We start from the raw sequence: 15,362 nt of genomic DNA on the forward strand, positions 1-15,362 counted from the left end.
ATCCGAAATAATAGAAGAAATCCGCAAAGATTATCTCAGCCGAAGATTTTAGAAAGATTACAAAAAACGAAAAAAGAAATGATTGCATATTTGTTAATGTCTGAAGGACAAAAGACAAAAGGTGGGCTCGCTTGTAAGAACATGAATACTAGTCTTTTCATAGGCCGACCCTTTAGTATAAAATTAAATAGGGGTAATATTGTAATTTTCATTCAGTACCTTTCACATAACACGGACGTGATCCTTTCTATTTCAATCATTCTCCATCATATATGGTCCCTTCTGTTCAAAATAATTGTTCGTCATAAATTGTGAACCCCAAAGCTGTTACATATTTATAAATTTGACATCACCCATGACAAATATGGATTGGGATCCTCTCCCGCCCAAGTTGATGGCTAGATGGTTTAAGAGAAATCTTATGGTCATCCATACGCCATGTGACTCACTACTAAAACATTAATAAAATATTATTTAATATTTTTAAGATAAATAAAAATTAAAATAATAAAATAACATAATAATATTTTCTTTTGTTGTTGTTTGATATGGCCCTTGGGTGGCTGGATCATCCACAAGAGCTACCGATTTGTGGCATAAATTTTGTTGAAGCATTTAAAGTATTTGAACAATATACATATTTATCTAGAAATGGTAAGTACTTTCTTAGTATTCTCCTGATTCTCAAAAAGCCTGCAAACAACCACTATAATAATACAAAAAAACCTACCGCTTTTATTTCCTTTTTCTCTCATGCTCTCCATTTTCAGATGGCATACTCCCTTTGAGAAACGGTTTTGGCTGCCCACTATGCGCCCAATGGGAACCATAGAATATATTTCTACCTTTCAGCAACATCAACAAGCCCCAAAAGTTGAAACCCATAATTTCATAACCAAATCCGTTGCACAACATAAAAAGTTAAAGAAAACCCAAATATTTTCGAAATTGCAGAAAAATAACATGCAAAATTTTGAGAAAACCCAAAGTCCCAGCATAAATTTACAAAAGGGAAAAGTATACTTTAATTCATCTCCAAGAAGAATATCTCATTGTTGTAAATCGAAAAGTAACACATACAGCAAATCACAAGTCGAATGAGATGTTTATGAGATTTTAGAAGAAGTGATTCTCTAATTTTACAATATATATTTTGCTTATAAAGAGTCTATAATATAGACTTGGAAGCACATCCTTTGAATCAAGACCCAAATTATGCATAGTCAGCCTTTTTGACTTCTGAAATTTACTACACAATAAATTCAGATTTTCTAAATTTGTTCCTTTAACATTCTCCCTTAAGCTAAAATGGCTTGAAGTGCAATGCGTTTTAGCTTGAAGTTCACAATATAAATATAGACTTTTATAAATAAAAACATGAACAAGAAAATGTGTTAAAAGCTTCAATTTCGATTGAAAATTCGCTGAAAACAGCAACGAACGGTTGAATCTTGCCGTAAACCACTATGGGCGGTCGGATGTCACTGCAACATACCAAGGGGCTGTCGAATCTGCCTCAAATACCAAGGAGCAATTGGATCTCGTTGCAAATTATCAAGGGACAGTCGGATCTCGCCGCAAATACCAAGGGGCGGTGGAATCTCGCCACAAAACCACGAATGGACAGTCAGATTTCACTGCAAATGGCATTACCGCAAATTCACAGTCAAATTAAAAATTTATATGGCTCTTAGATTATATATTTATATATTTAATTATTATTATTATTATTATTATTTTATATTATTTTTTGTGGGAAGAGGAAAGAGAGGTAGATGAGTTTTGTGTATAGTGGGGTGAAGTTTGAGTGTATGAATAAAGGTTGCAAAGAAGCTGCGAGAAGAGGATGATGTTGGCTTAAGGTTTCAACAAGGCATCGTGCAGCAATCAAAGAAAAACCAAGATTGTAAGGTGTTAACCAAATTGCTCTGATACCATGTGAGATTTTAGAAGAAGTGATTCTCTTATTTCACAATATATCTTTTGCTTACCAAGAGTCTATTATATAGACTTGAGAAGAGGGAGCACATCCCTTGAATCAATGTTTAAATCATGCATAGTCAGCCTTTTTGACTTTCGAGATTTACTACACAATAAGCTCCGTTAGTTTCACTGCAAAATAATTTACGGAAAATGATTTTCGTATTCTCGGGTGTTTAGTTCGACGTAAAATAATAGTCAACGAAAAATATTTTCTTTTTGACCAAAAATTCTTCTTTAATTTTCGGATGCATCTCATTCTCAAATCGACGTACCCTACCAAGACTCGCCCAGGACCCCACCGAGACTTGACCGGGACCCGCTCAGGACCTGACTAGGACTCACCCAGGACCCACTAGGGACCTCACCGGGACCCACCCGGGACCTAACTAGACCTGCATGGGACCCGACCGAACCAACCTCGGACCCCGCTAAGACCTGACTAGGACCTACTTGGGACTCGACCGAACCTACCCAAAATACGCCCGGGATATGTCCGGGACCTGCATGGGACGCCACCGGGACTCACCCGGGACCCGCCGGGACCCCACTTGACCTGCCTGAGACCCACCTGGGACTTGACCAGGACTCGCCCGAGACTTGACCGGGACTCTCCCGAGACCCCGCCGGGACTTGCCTGGGACTTGACCAAGACACGCCCAAGACCTGCCTGGGACCCAGCCGGGACTTGCCCAGGCAAGTCCCGATCAAGTCCCGGGCAGGTCTGGGGTGAGTCCCGGGCAGGTCCTTTCGAGTCTCAAGCAAATCCTAGTGGGGTCTCGAGCGTGTCCTAATCAAGTCTCGGGCGGGCCCTAGTCAAATCCCGGGCAACTCCGGTCAAGTCTCGGGTGGGTCCAGTGCAAGTCGTGGGCAGATCCCAGTTAAGCCTCAGGCAGGTCCGGTCAGGTTCCGGTCAAGTCTCGGGTGGGTCCGCGGCGAGGCTTGCGCAGGTCCTGGCGGAGTTCTAAGACCTGCTCGTAAATTTAGAGTTTAATATGATTTAATGTATATATATATATATATATCTGTGTGTGTGTGTGCGTGTGCGTGTTAAACACCGTAAAATATTTTTTAGGAAATCATTTTTCAGGAAAAATTGTTCCAATGGAACTCATTTTATGGCAAAACGAACGGAGCCTAAATTCAAATTTTCTAGATTTGTTCATTTAACAATGTTAGGGTTCGCCAAGGTCACAAGAGTTCAAAACAACTTGAAAGGGAGTTGAAAAAAATTCTCCGAATTGGTTGTCTTTTATTTGCATTTTCTGTGTTGAAATATCAAGACAATATGGGTTAAGGGCATTTTCGACTTTTAGACATGAACAAAAGGGGTATAATAGGAATGGACAAACTAGCACACGTGAGGCGGTCTTCGTTAAGATTTAACAAAAAATTCTAATGTAGGAGTGACATTGTAAACTTTTTTAACTTGAATATCTGACATTGAGAGTTTTAAAAGTTTTAGGGGAGTAATTGCAAAAAGGGGATCGAAAATATCAGGAGAATAAGTGAAATAAGATTAAAATAATTAAGGTGTAATAATTTGTTCATTTTATCATGGATGTTAATTCACTGTTAGTCATAGGAATTAATACTCAATTCGATCATCACCAACAATAAGGTGGAAAAATAGTAATATAATTAAGTAGGTCCAACAGCTTGCGGATTATCAAAACAAACAAATTGAACAAAAATAACAACATCTATATATACATATATATATGATCACCATAACACTTTATTATTGTGAAACATCTAGGCTTTTTATAAAAGCACTTCATTCACCAAATTGTTTAGGTTAATGGATGAAGATCCATGTGGACCACTGGCCTCCTCGGCCAATTTCTTCCACTCCATGACCTTTTTCCTCATTTTCTTACCCTTGTCTCCTTCCATCAACTCTCTCACAATCTTCTCCACTTCCTCTCTATTGGCACGATTATCAATCTCCATGCCAATGCCCCATTCATTGCAAGTATACTTGGAGTTTGTTTGCTGATCTGCAAAGAATGGCCAACAAAGCATTGGCACTGCTGCAGTCATACTTTCGATGGTTGAATTCCACCCGCAATGAGTTAAGAACCCTCCAATTGAGGGGTGGTCCAATACTTCCTCTTGAGAACACCAACTAGCTATTAGACCTTTTTCTTTTGTTTCTACATTGAACTCTGGTGGTAAAAATTGCCGATTCACCGACTACTAAATCTGGTCTAATTACCCACAAGAAAGGATGCTTGCTATATGCAAGTCCCCAACCAAACTCAATGAGCTGTTGTGGTGTCATGACGGTTATGCTTCCAAAATTCACATACAATACTGAGTTGGGTGCTTTGGAACTGAGCCAATGAAGGCATTCAGTTTCTTCTACCCATAAATTATACCCAATTGATTTCAAAAGGTCATTGTGTGAGTGATTGAGCAAAAGTTGCAGAGGGCCAATGGCATATAACCGAGGAAACATGAGGTAGAGAGCATCCAAAACTTCATGCTCTAACGCGTCAAATGTCTGAACAACGATTGCTGAAGCTTTGGTAGCTCTCTCTACTGCTTCAACAGCAAATTTGAACATAACATCATTTGGATCCGTGGCTTGAATAAAGCTCGGGAGATCCCTCAGTCAAATGTCTCTCATACCTGGAATCCAGTCGATAACTGTGTCTAAATATCCATTTGTGAGATAGCTCTCATCTGCAAAAACAAATAATGTTTTTTAGTTCAACAAAATTGTTAGGTTATGTTTTGGCTCATTCGGTTTGCGTGTAAAGTTGGTGAAAATGAAGCATCTTAACATGTCCAGAAAACAGATTCTAGAAGGTAGGTCCGGACCCCCAGAAGCCAGGTCCGGACCCAATTTCCAGAGAATACCTGTTGAAGGGCATGTCCGGACCGCCAGAAGCCGGGTCCGGACACAAAAACTAGCAAGCCTGTTTTGATGTGCAGGTCTAGACCGCCAGAAGCTGGGTTCAGACCTGATTTCCAGAAGCTGCTTTTTACTGAGCAGGTCCGGACCGCCAGAAGCTGGGTCCAGACCTGATTTCCAGAAACTGGATTTTGAAGGAGAGGTCCGGACTGCTAGAAGCTGGGTCCGGACCTCATTTCCAGAAAGCGTTATTTTTCTAAGATGTCCGGACACAAGATTTGGAGGTCCGGACATCACTAGGTTACGCATATGTAACCCTAGCCAAGACTGAGCCAAGGGACCTCCCTGTTCAATAGTAGAGAAAGAGCTTTCACTTATAGAAATCTACATGCCTTGGGTGGTAAAGTGGTCACTCAAAACTGAAGAGAGAGGGTTGTGCAGAAAAGCCGTAAAAGGACCCATTGTCGCAACCGAGCTCTTGAGTGAAGCCAAAAAGATAATGTAGCCATTTCCATACTGGTAAAAGAGTCATACTGGGGGACAAGAATTGGCTTTGATTTTTTTCAGAGATCCTGCCGAGTCGTCACAAATGTCCACAAAAGCCACCCTCTTTTTCTTATTTTTGGCCAATAATTTCAAGTCAGGGGCTAAAGGAGGGACATGAGTATCTGAGAGATGAAAAGGAGAGTGTTGAAGAGAAGGTGCAGGGGATCGAAATGGACAGGTGGTAGGAGGAGGTGTTTTCGGTGGGTATGGATGGAAACGTGTGAAGTGGGTAGGTTGTTGAGTGGATTTACGGTTTGGATTTTGTTTTTGGCTAAAAGTGAAAGATTGAGGGAATCTGATAGGCCCAACAGTGGAGATATGTGGTTTGGATGAAACTAGCCTTCTTGCATTAGGAGAGTGAGGTTTAGGAGGCCCAACCGTGGAGATGGGTGAGATATTTAAGATCGACCTTGCAATATTTGAGGAGTAAGATTCAGGAGACCCAACAGTAGAGAAATTGGTCTTTGATGAAACTGGCCTTGATAAGTTAGGTGATTATATTATAGGAGGCCTAACAAAAGATATGGTTGACTTATTAAAAACGGGCCTTGGCACTTTTGAGAAATGAAAATCAGGAGGCCCAATAGTGGTAGTGTGTTGCAAGGGAATATACTTAGACTCTAATATTTCTTGGATATTGGTAATAGTTGAATCCATGAGATAAGGTGAAGCATAACCATAATAATATTGAAGAGTAATATCTACAGCATTGATGATAGGATACTGTAGGTTTGAATTTAAAGGATGGGCATTAATGAGAGGAGCTTTACCCTTGTCAATCATAGTTGTACGTGTTGCATCAAATGAAGGAGAGAAGCTGGCCTCTGATGACGTGGATGAAGGAGATCCACAACACCCAGTAGAGTTTTGAAAGTGGCCCACGTGTTGCTTGCCTACAGCCTTTGTTGACAATGGGGCAGATTCTTGTGAGAAATTTGAATCTTGTACAGCAAGCTGATTCATGGGGTTTCTTGAAATTATCTGCAACCTAGTGGACTCACCACCAATAGAGGCCGTACCAGAAGCTCCGAATGGATACCTTGGCCCTCCGAAGACAACCCAGAATCAGAAACCCCATAAGCAGCTTTTGTAACCCGGTTCCAGTCCCCAATTTTGGCCAAAAACCAGGAATCGGGACCGAGTTGATACTCCTACTCTGAACGTAAAATAATTTCTAGAAACTATTCCCAATATTTTTAGGTATTTGGTGCAATGAAAAATAAAAGTTAACGAAAAATATTTTTTGTTTGATTAAAAAAACCTCTTTAATTTTTGAAAACTGTAAACCATTTAAAAAATTTAAACATCTCATTCTCAAATCAATATATCCAACTAGGAAATTGCCAGGACTACGTCAATACTTCCCGGCCACCGTCGGGACCTGCCGGGACTTGGTCGTGACTCCACTTGGATCCGGTTGGGACTCAGCTAGGTCAGTGCCAGGACCTAGTCGGGACATTTTCGCAATTTTAAATTGTGATTTTCTCGCCAAACACCTGAAAATATCTTTCTTGAAATCATTTTTTCAGGAAAATAAACATTTTTCATGAAAATGTTACAAATATATGCTTCTCATGTGCTTTTAGAATATATATTACTTTATTAAACTAGTTTATATAAATTAATTACAATTTACAAACCAATTTATAACTGATTGTTGTTGTGGTCAAATTCTATACTCCTCCTTGTAGATGTCAGTTAGCCACTCCGAGTAATTTCTAGGATTACTCTTGTCTATATACACATAAAATGCAAAAAGAAAATCAAAAGAAAGAAATGAATATCAGATCGCGTTTGTTCCATTTCCCTATGTAAATGCAAATATCAGTATTTATGAAAAAGGCCAAAAAAAAAAAAAAAAAAAAACGTTTTCACAGAGATGTACAGAGACGTTTCTGATGCAATCCAACAATATGCTTAACCGCGTCCCTTGAAACGACATAACGCGGTTCGCTCGAAACGCCGAAACGGAGTGCAAGATTCTTCACCTTCTCCAGAGTCGCCAATCAGATCCAAATCGTCCTTGAGATCCACAACTTCGTCGCTCCTCCAATTGCCCCGGTTCTCGCTCTTCGAATCTGCCATGAACACGTTCAATTCATCGACGGGCCACTCGAAATCCTTGGCCACTTTCTTCGGCTTCGCCTCCGGACGAACCTTCTTCGCGCGGCCGATCTTGGAAGAGACCGTGGAGAGAAGAACAGGATCCAGGTAATCCTCGAGCTTCTTCTTCTCCTTCTTCATTGTCTTGAACTCCGTGAAACTCACCTTAAATTGTGAGGAATTGCTGCTTGGAACGCCATCTCTGCCATACATAGTCGAATTAAACAAGAAGAAATTAAATTCCAAAAAAAATCAGTAGAATTGCTCGTGATAGAGTGAGAGAGAGAGAGAGAGAGAGAGTGAGTGTGTGTGTACGGAGATGAGATGGATGAGGTTGGAGGAGTAGAGTGGAGAGAGGGAGGACGAAGAAGGCGTCTCTGTATGTCTTCGACGGTCGCGAGAGGACTTGAGCCTTCTGCTCTGCTTCTGTGCATTGTGTTTTCCCGCCTTCAAACAACAATTTCTACTATATATATATATATATATAATGACCGATCATATAGTTTGTTAGGATTCTCATCTCAATATTGTAAAATAATTATAGAATATAAACGTGATATATAACATTATTTTATTTATATTGAAAAAATTTTATTTATTACCTTTGATCTTTCATTACTTTTAGAATGATTAGTAATTAACCTTAAGACAACTTATTTTATATCCAAAGATTATCTAGTTTTTTTTTTTTTTTTTTTTTTTTTGGGTAAATATATTATAAGTTACTAGGTCAATGCGCCAAAATTAAATTTTCCCATAGTTTTTTTTTTTTTTTTACTCCCTAGATCAATCGAAATGCCAATAAAATTCTTACAATCAAATTTTGGTAACCTTAAAATTAGTTGGGCAAAAACATTTTCCTTTTAAAAAAAATCCTCCTAAAACATTTAATTGATAGTTAAAATGTAAACTATGTCCAATGGACATATACGGCTAAATAGGTGCTTAAAATGTTTAAAAAAATGGGAAAATATACTTTAGCCTTTTGAATTAACAATCATTTTCAACTTAACCCCACAAACTAACAAGTGTGACAGTTTGATACATCAAACTACCAATTTGTGTAAAAAAAAATTACTCCTAATCATGGATGGAAAAGTAGTCATGTGCCTTGCACATTATCTTTCTTTACTACAAAGTTTCTAAAATACCCATTTAAAAAAAAAAATAAAAAAAAAATTAATAAAATTAGAAAAACTAATATAAAAAATCAGTTAAAATATTTATTAAAAAAAAAAAAAAAAAATCCCACCCCACTGCTGGCTAGGCCACCCCTCAAATGCAAAAAGGGGTGGCTCTGCACAATAAGGAGTGGTTCCTCTACCCCTACTTTTCTTTCTTTTTTTTTAGTGGTAAGTTCTTCTAAGGGAAAATTTTTCAATAGTCAAAGTGTGGTTATTTTGGGAAATGTCTGGCCAAAAACGTCACATTCAAGGCTTATTCAACCCTAATAAAGTGTCCTATTTGACACAAATTGATAATTTGATGTATGAAAATGTCACATCTAAGAGCTAAATTGAAAATGACTTTTAGACTTTTAGTTAGGAGATTTAAATATATTTGACCCCTTTTAATAAATATAGTTATCATATTAATGGCATTGATCCCTTTAATTTAGTATAATTTAAGGTTGGGATGTTACACTTTTAATATAGTCAAAACTTTTACTTTTTATTTTTTATTTTTCTTATAAAAAGGAATTATTTATTTATTTTTAAATTTGGCCAGATTTTATATTTGCTTTTTTAGTTTTAGGTTTTTTTCTAGAAGTTTTAATATTTTTGTTTTTATTTTACTAAGGATAGTTTCGTCATTAGAATGGACATTGCCAAGTTTTAGTAGTTTTAGGGGGACATTGTCACAATTGAAAGTTTGAGAAGAACATTATCAATTGGATGATAGTTTGAGGAGTGTATTTGGACTTTACCCTATTTAATTATATATTTCAGGCCTACAATATATGTACTAATTAACAGGTAAAGTACGTACATAGGTTATTTAAAACTTACGATCATCGTTCAATCTACTGCATTATATGATCACCTTCACCCCTTGGGCTAAGCACAAAAATGCAGATGCATTTCACAAATCTGCACTGTCCATCAATTTGTTGCGCCATCCAGTTCAATGCACATACACCTACATTCTTGCGCTCGATCGCTCTAGGCCAGCCCAAACATTTTTCCTTAAGAAATTTACCATTTGTTAATTGGACAGTTCTTTAATTTTATATATGTTAGTAGGATACAATTTACTTTTACGATACCTTTAATAAATATATTTTATGCGCGCACTCCATTTTTATAATTGTGATAATATTAGTAATAATCTTGACATCTAAAATTCAGCGTGGTTTCTTTTCTTTCAATTAAGTTTTAGTAAAACAAATAATCCTTTTAAAACCAAAACAACATTTATATTGGTCCAACGACTTGCAGTTTATTAAAACAAACAAATTGAACAAAAATAACAACATATATATAAATTTAATATATCACTACACTTTATATTATTGTAAAACATCTAGGCTTTTGGTAAAAGCACTTCATTCACCAAATTGTTTAGGTTGATGGATGAAGATCCAAGTGGACCAGTGGCCTCCTCGGCCAATTTCTTCCACTCCATGACCTTTTTTCTCATTTTCTTACCCTTGTCTCCCTCCATCAACTCTCTCACAATCTTCTCCACTTCATCTCTATTGGCACGATTATCAATCTCCATGCCAATGTCCCATTCATTGCAAGTATACTTGGAGTTTGTTTGCTGATCTGCAAAGAATGGCCAACAAAGCATTGGCACTCCTGCGGTCATACTTTCGACTGTTGAATGCCACCCGCAATGAGTTAAGAATCCTCCAATTGAGGGGTGGTTCAGCACTTCTTCTTGAGGGCACCAACTGGCTATTAGACCTCTTTCTTTTGTTTCTTCATTGAACTCTGGTGGCAAAATCCCCAATTCACCTACTACTAAATCTGGTCTAATTACCCACAAGAAAGGGTGCTTGCTATTTGCAAGTCCCCAACCGAACTCAATAAGCTGTTGTGGTGTCATGACGGTTACGCTGCCAAAATTCACATATAATACTGAGTTGGATGCTCTTGAGTTGAGCCAATAAAGACACTCAGTTTCTTCTACCCATAAACTATACCCAATTGATTTCAAAGGGTCATTGTGTGAGTTATTGAGTAGAAGTTGGAGAGGACCAATGGTATATAACCGAGGAAACATGGGGTAGAGAGCATCCAAAACTTCATGCTCTAACGCGTCAAATGTCTGAACAACGATTGCTGAAGCTTTGGCAGCTCTCTCTACTGCTTCAACAACAAATTTGAACATAACATCATTTGGATCTGTGGTTTGAATAAAGCTCGGGAGATCCCTCAGTTGGATGTCTCTCATACCTGGAATCCAATCTATAACTGTGTCTAGATATCCATTTGTTAGATAGCTCTCATCTGCAAAAACAAATAATGTTTTTTAGTTCAACAAAATGTAATTAAGGCTCTGTTTGTTTCGACGTAAAATTTTTTTTGATGAAAAGTAATTTTAGGAAAGAAAAATGAGAGAACTGCGAGAGATAGTGCATGTGCGAGAATGTGAATCAAACTCGAAAAATAATTTACGCTTTTATAAAAGGAAAATCATTTTACGAAAATTAAATAAAGTTTTTGTGGTCAACCAAAAATATTTTTGTTGATCACAATTTTTATTGTACTAAATACTGGAAAATAAGAAAAATGTTTTATAGAAAACATTTTATATTGAAACAATAAGAGACTTAAAAAAAAGAAAAAAAAAAGAAAAGGAATTTGAAGATTTCGGTAGGGTATTTCCCTTTTTGTTATACCTTTTAGTGGCGTGAAGCCTTTGTCCCTGAGATGAGAAAAATGCATAAAAGCCATTAAGCTGCAAGCAGAGATAGTGAAGAGCATTGCAATAGGGATTCCAAGTTCATGAGCAGCGGTAATAGTAAATGCCATGAAACCATCGGAGACAATACAAGTCACTGGAGGATTGTTTTCAGTGTTGTGGAGTTTCCGGAGCAAGTCGGAAAAAGGAGCCAAGAAGTTTTTCATAATGGAATCGCAAAGGGCAACCACGTCTTGAGTGGCGTTGGGATCCGACGAAGGGAGGCTGTCGGGAATGGTGACGAATTGGAAGTCAGGGAGACCATCCAAGGAGTTGGAGCCTCTCGATCTCAGGAAACGTTGGTGGTTGAATTCAGTGTTCACAAAGGTTATGTGAAAGCCTTTGCGGTGGAGAAGCTTTGAAAATTTGAGCATGGCCTTTATGTGGCTTTGGGCAGGGAGTGCAACACAAACTGCATGAGGCTTTTGATCTGCTCCTTCCATTTCCTCTCTTTCTGTGCTGATCTTCAGATTCATGGTATCTTGAAAAATGAGGCAATCTATAAATAGAGCTATTTGATGATCATGTCAATTTTGGCTTAGAATATCTTCTTCCCACTTGACTATAATTCACGTTCTAGATTTACGACAAATGCACCGAACCGGCGGCTGGTGCTAGAAATTTGGACTTTTTGACTTGAAATTCTGTCCACAAAATAAGAGTAGGAAGATAGTTGAGTATCACGTTCTCAGTATAAAATAAAGGTTATAAATGGGTGGAAAGAATAAAATAATTACTAATAATAATAATAACAAAAGTTAATTCAACCACCGTTCTTTTTTGATTTTTCTTTTTTTCGACGGAACTGAAGAGTACAAAATTCAAATCAGAATTGGAATTGCAAAAAGATCCGAAAGCAAGAATTAAAGAAGCCAAGTTAGGCACTTTAACATTAAAGAAGCCAACTCTGACGTGATAATCTTACACAATTTTAACTATGACGTGTAGCTTCCTCGAATATCCGGCACTCGTCATAAGCAAGAAACAATAGAATGCAGCCAAACTTTGTGCACCGAAAAAATCAATTGGATATGCTTGTTGTAACAGTAGATAAACGGCAATAATTGATTAAATTAATTAATTAATTTTTGTTTTTTTTGTGAGTACATAAGAAAGCAACAAACTACAAATTAGAAAAGCAATAAAAGATATGAAGGGTCCTTTTCACTAGCAATAGGAATTGAAAGAAAAGGAAAAAAGTGACAGAAAATGTATCTAGAAAATTTTCTGGCTGCCGCCTAACGTGCCGTATAATGGACGCAAAAATTTATACTTCTGATAATTTTTCTAACTTTTTTAAAAAAAGATGATGCGATAGAGTTAATAATATCGGAAATAATAAAAGAAATCCGCAAAGATTATCTCAGCCGAAGATTTTAGAAAGATTACAAAAATGGAAAAAAGAAATGATTGCATATTTGTTAATGTCTGAAGGACAAAAGACAAAAGGTGGGCTCGCTTGTAAGAACATAAATACTAGTCTTTTCATAGGCCGACCATTTACTATAAAATTAAATAGGGGTAATATTGTGTACCTTTCACTTTACACGAACGTGATCCATTCGATTTCAATCATTCTCCATCTATGGTGGTCCCTTCTGCTCAAAATAATTGTTCGTCATAAATTGTGAACCACAAAGCTGTTACATATTTATAAATTTGACGTCACCCATGACAAATATGGATTGGGATCCTCTCCCGTACAAGTTGATGGCTAGATGGTTTAGGAAAAATCTTATGGTCATCCATACGCGACGTGTCTCACTACTAAAACATTTATAGAATATCATTAAATATTTTAAAAATAGATAAAAATTAAAATAATAAAATAACATAATAATATTTTGTTTTGTTGTTGTTTGATATGGCCTTTGAGGTGGTCAGACCACCCGTAAGGGCCACTGATTGGCCTGAGGGTGGCTTCGGCCACCCCAGACCACCAGTTTGGGGTGGCCAAAGCTACATGGGCATCAATTTTATTGAAGCATTTAAAGCATTTGAACAATATACATATTTATCTAGAAATGGTAGGTACTTTCTTGGTGTTCTCTTGGTCCTCCATTTTCAAAAAGCCTGCAAACAACCACCATAATAATACAAAAAAACATACCACTTTTACTTCCTTTTTCTCTCATGCTCTCCATTTTCAGATGGCATACTCCCTTTGAGAAACGGTTTTGGCTGCCCACTATGGGCGCCAATGGGAACCATAGAATATATTTCTACCTTTCAGCAACATCAACAAGCCCCAAAAGTTGAAACCCATAATTTCATAACCAAATCCGTTGCACAACATAAAAAGTTAAAGAAAACCCAAATATTTTCGAAATTGCAGAAAAATAACATGCAAAATTTTGAGAAAACCCAAAGTCCCAACATAAATTTACAAAAGGGAAAAGTATACTTTAATTCATCTCCAAGAAGAATATCTCATTGTTGCAAATCGAAAAGTAACACATACAGCAAATCACAAGTCGAATGAGATGTTTCTGAGATTTTAGAAGAAGTGATTCTCTAATTTTACAATATATATATTTTGCTTATAAAGAGTCTATTATATAGACTTGGGAGCACATCCTTTCAATCAAGGCCTCAGCCTTTTTGACTTCTGAAATTTACTACACAATAAATTCAGATTTTCTTGATTTGTTCCTTTAACATTCTCCCTCAAGCTAAAATGCCTTGAAGTGCAATGCGTTTTAGCTTGAAGTTCACAATATAAATATTGACTTTTATAAATAAAAACATGAACAAGAAAATGTGTTAAAAGCTTCAATTTTGATTGAAAATTCGCTGAAAACAGCAACGAACGGTTGAATCTTGCCGTAAACCACTATGGGCGGTCGGATGTCACTGCAACACACCAAGGGGCTGTCGAATCTACTGCAAATACCAAGGAGCAATGGATCTCGCTGCAAATTACCAAGGGACAGTCGAATCTCGTCACAAATACCAAGGGGTGGTTGAATCTCGCCACAAAACCACGAATGGATGGTCAGATTTCACTGCAAATTGCATTACTGCAAATTCACGGTCAAATTAAAAATTTATATGGCTCTTAGATTATATATTTATATATTTATTATTATTATTATTATTATTATTATTATTAGTATTATTATTTATTTTATATTATTTTTTGTGGGAAGAGGAAAGAGAGGTAGATGAGTTTTGTGTATAGTGGGGTGAAGCTTGAGTGTATGAATAAAGGTTGCAAAGAAGCTGCGAGAATAGGATGATGTTGGCTTAAGGCTTCAACAAGGCACTGTGCAGTAATCAAAGAAAAACCAAGATTGTAAAGTGTTAACCAAATTGCTCTGATACCATGTGAGATTTTAGAAGAAAAAGTGATTCTCTTATTTCACAATATATCTTTTGCTTACCAAGAGTCTATTATATAGACTTGAGAAGAGGGAGCACATCCCTTGAATCAAAGTTTAGATCATGCATAGTCAGTCTTTTTGACTTCCGAGATTTACTACACAATAAGCTCTGTTAGTTTCGCTGCAAAATAATTTACAAAAAATGATTTTCGTTTTTCGGGGGTTTAGTTCGACGTAAAATAATAGTCAACGAAAAATATTTTCTTTTTAATCGAAAATTCTTCTTTAATTTTCGGATGCATTTCATTCTCAAATCAATGTACCCTGCCAAGACTCGCCCAGGACCCCACCGAGACTTGACCGGGACCCGCTCAGGACCTGACTAGGACTCACCCAGGATCCACTAGGGACCCCACCGGGACCTGCACGGGACCTGCCCGGGACCTAACTAGACCTGAATGGGACCTGACTGAACCTGCCTCGGACCCCGCTGAGACCTGACTAGGACCCACTGGGACTCGACCGGACCTACCTGGAACACGCCTGGGATATGTCTGGGACCTGCATGGGACGCCACCGGGACTCACCCGGGACCCACCGGGACCCCACTTGACCTGCCCGAGACCCACCCGGGACTTGAC

The 15,362-nt window shown here is 37.6% G+C and overlaps 2 protein-coding genes and 1 pseudogene across 2 annotated transcripts; all 3 read right to left on the reverse strand.

The window, feature by feature from the left end:
* Positions 1 to 3,589: 3,589 nt before the first annotated feature.
* Positions 3,590 to 4,627, reverse strand: LOC132162561 ((R)-mandelonitrile beta-glucosyltransferase-like; annotated as a pseudogene).
* Positions 4,628 to 7,181: 2,554 nt separating this feature from the next.
* LOC132162188 (uncharacterized) lies at positions 7,182 to 7,924 on the reverse strand. Its single transcript, XM_059572454.1, has 2 exons — positions 7,805 to 7,924; positions 7,182 to 7,691 (listed from the first exon to the last, which is right to left on the reverse strand). The coding sequence occupies exons 1-2, from the start codon at positions 7,921 to 7,923 to the stop codon at positions 7,304 to 7,306; spliced, it is 507 nt and encodes a 168-aa protein (XP_059428437.1). The 5' UTR covers position 7,924; the 3' UTR covers positions 7,182 to 7,303.
* A 2,021-nt stretch (positions 7,925 to 9,945) lies between these two features.
* LOC132162162 ((R)-mandelonitrile beta-glucosyltransferase-like) lies at positions 9,946 to 12,025 on the reverse strand. Its single transcript, XM_059572425.1, has 2 exons — positions 11,337 to 12,025; positions 9,946 to 10,944 (listed from the first exon to the last, which is right to left on the reverse strand). Exons 1-2 carry the CDS (start codon positions 11,872 to 11,874, stop codon positions 10,013 to 10,015), a joined length of 1,470 nt encoding a protein of 489 aa, XP_059428408.1. The 5' UTR covers positions 11,875 to 12,025; the 3' UTR covers positions 9,946 to 10,012.
* Positions 12,026 to 15,362: the final 3,337 nt, after the last annotated feature.

Source organism: Corylus avellana, chromosome ca9, assembly GCF_901000735.1.
Source record: "Corylus avellana chromosome ca9, CavTom2PMs-1.0".
Taxonomy (NCBI): domain Eukaryota; kingdom Viridiplantae; phylum Streptophyta; class Magnoliopsida; order Fagales; family Betulaceae; genus Corylus; species Corylus avellana.

What these genes read in the sequence shown, in the direction of transcription:
- LOC132162162 (XM_059572425.1), bottom strand. Translation starts at nt 11,874, where the DNA reads ATGAATCTGAAGATCAGCACAGAAAGAGAGGAAATGGAAGGAGCAGAT. An exon ending in AGGCTTCACGCCACTAAAAG is followed by an intron (nt 10,945 to 11,336) that starts GTATAACAAAAA and finishes TTGTTTTTGCAG; the next exon opens with ATGAGAGCTATCTAACAAAT.
- LOC132162188 (XM_059572454.1), bottom strand. Translation starts at nt 7,923, where the DNA reads ATGCACAGAAGCAGAGCAGAAGGCTCAAGTCCTCTCGCGACCGTCGAA. An exon ending in ACCTCATCCATCTCATCTCC is followed by an intron (nt 7,692 to 7,804) that starts GTACACACACAC and finishes TATGTATGGCAG; the next exon opens with AGATGGCGTTCCAAGCAGCA.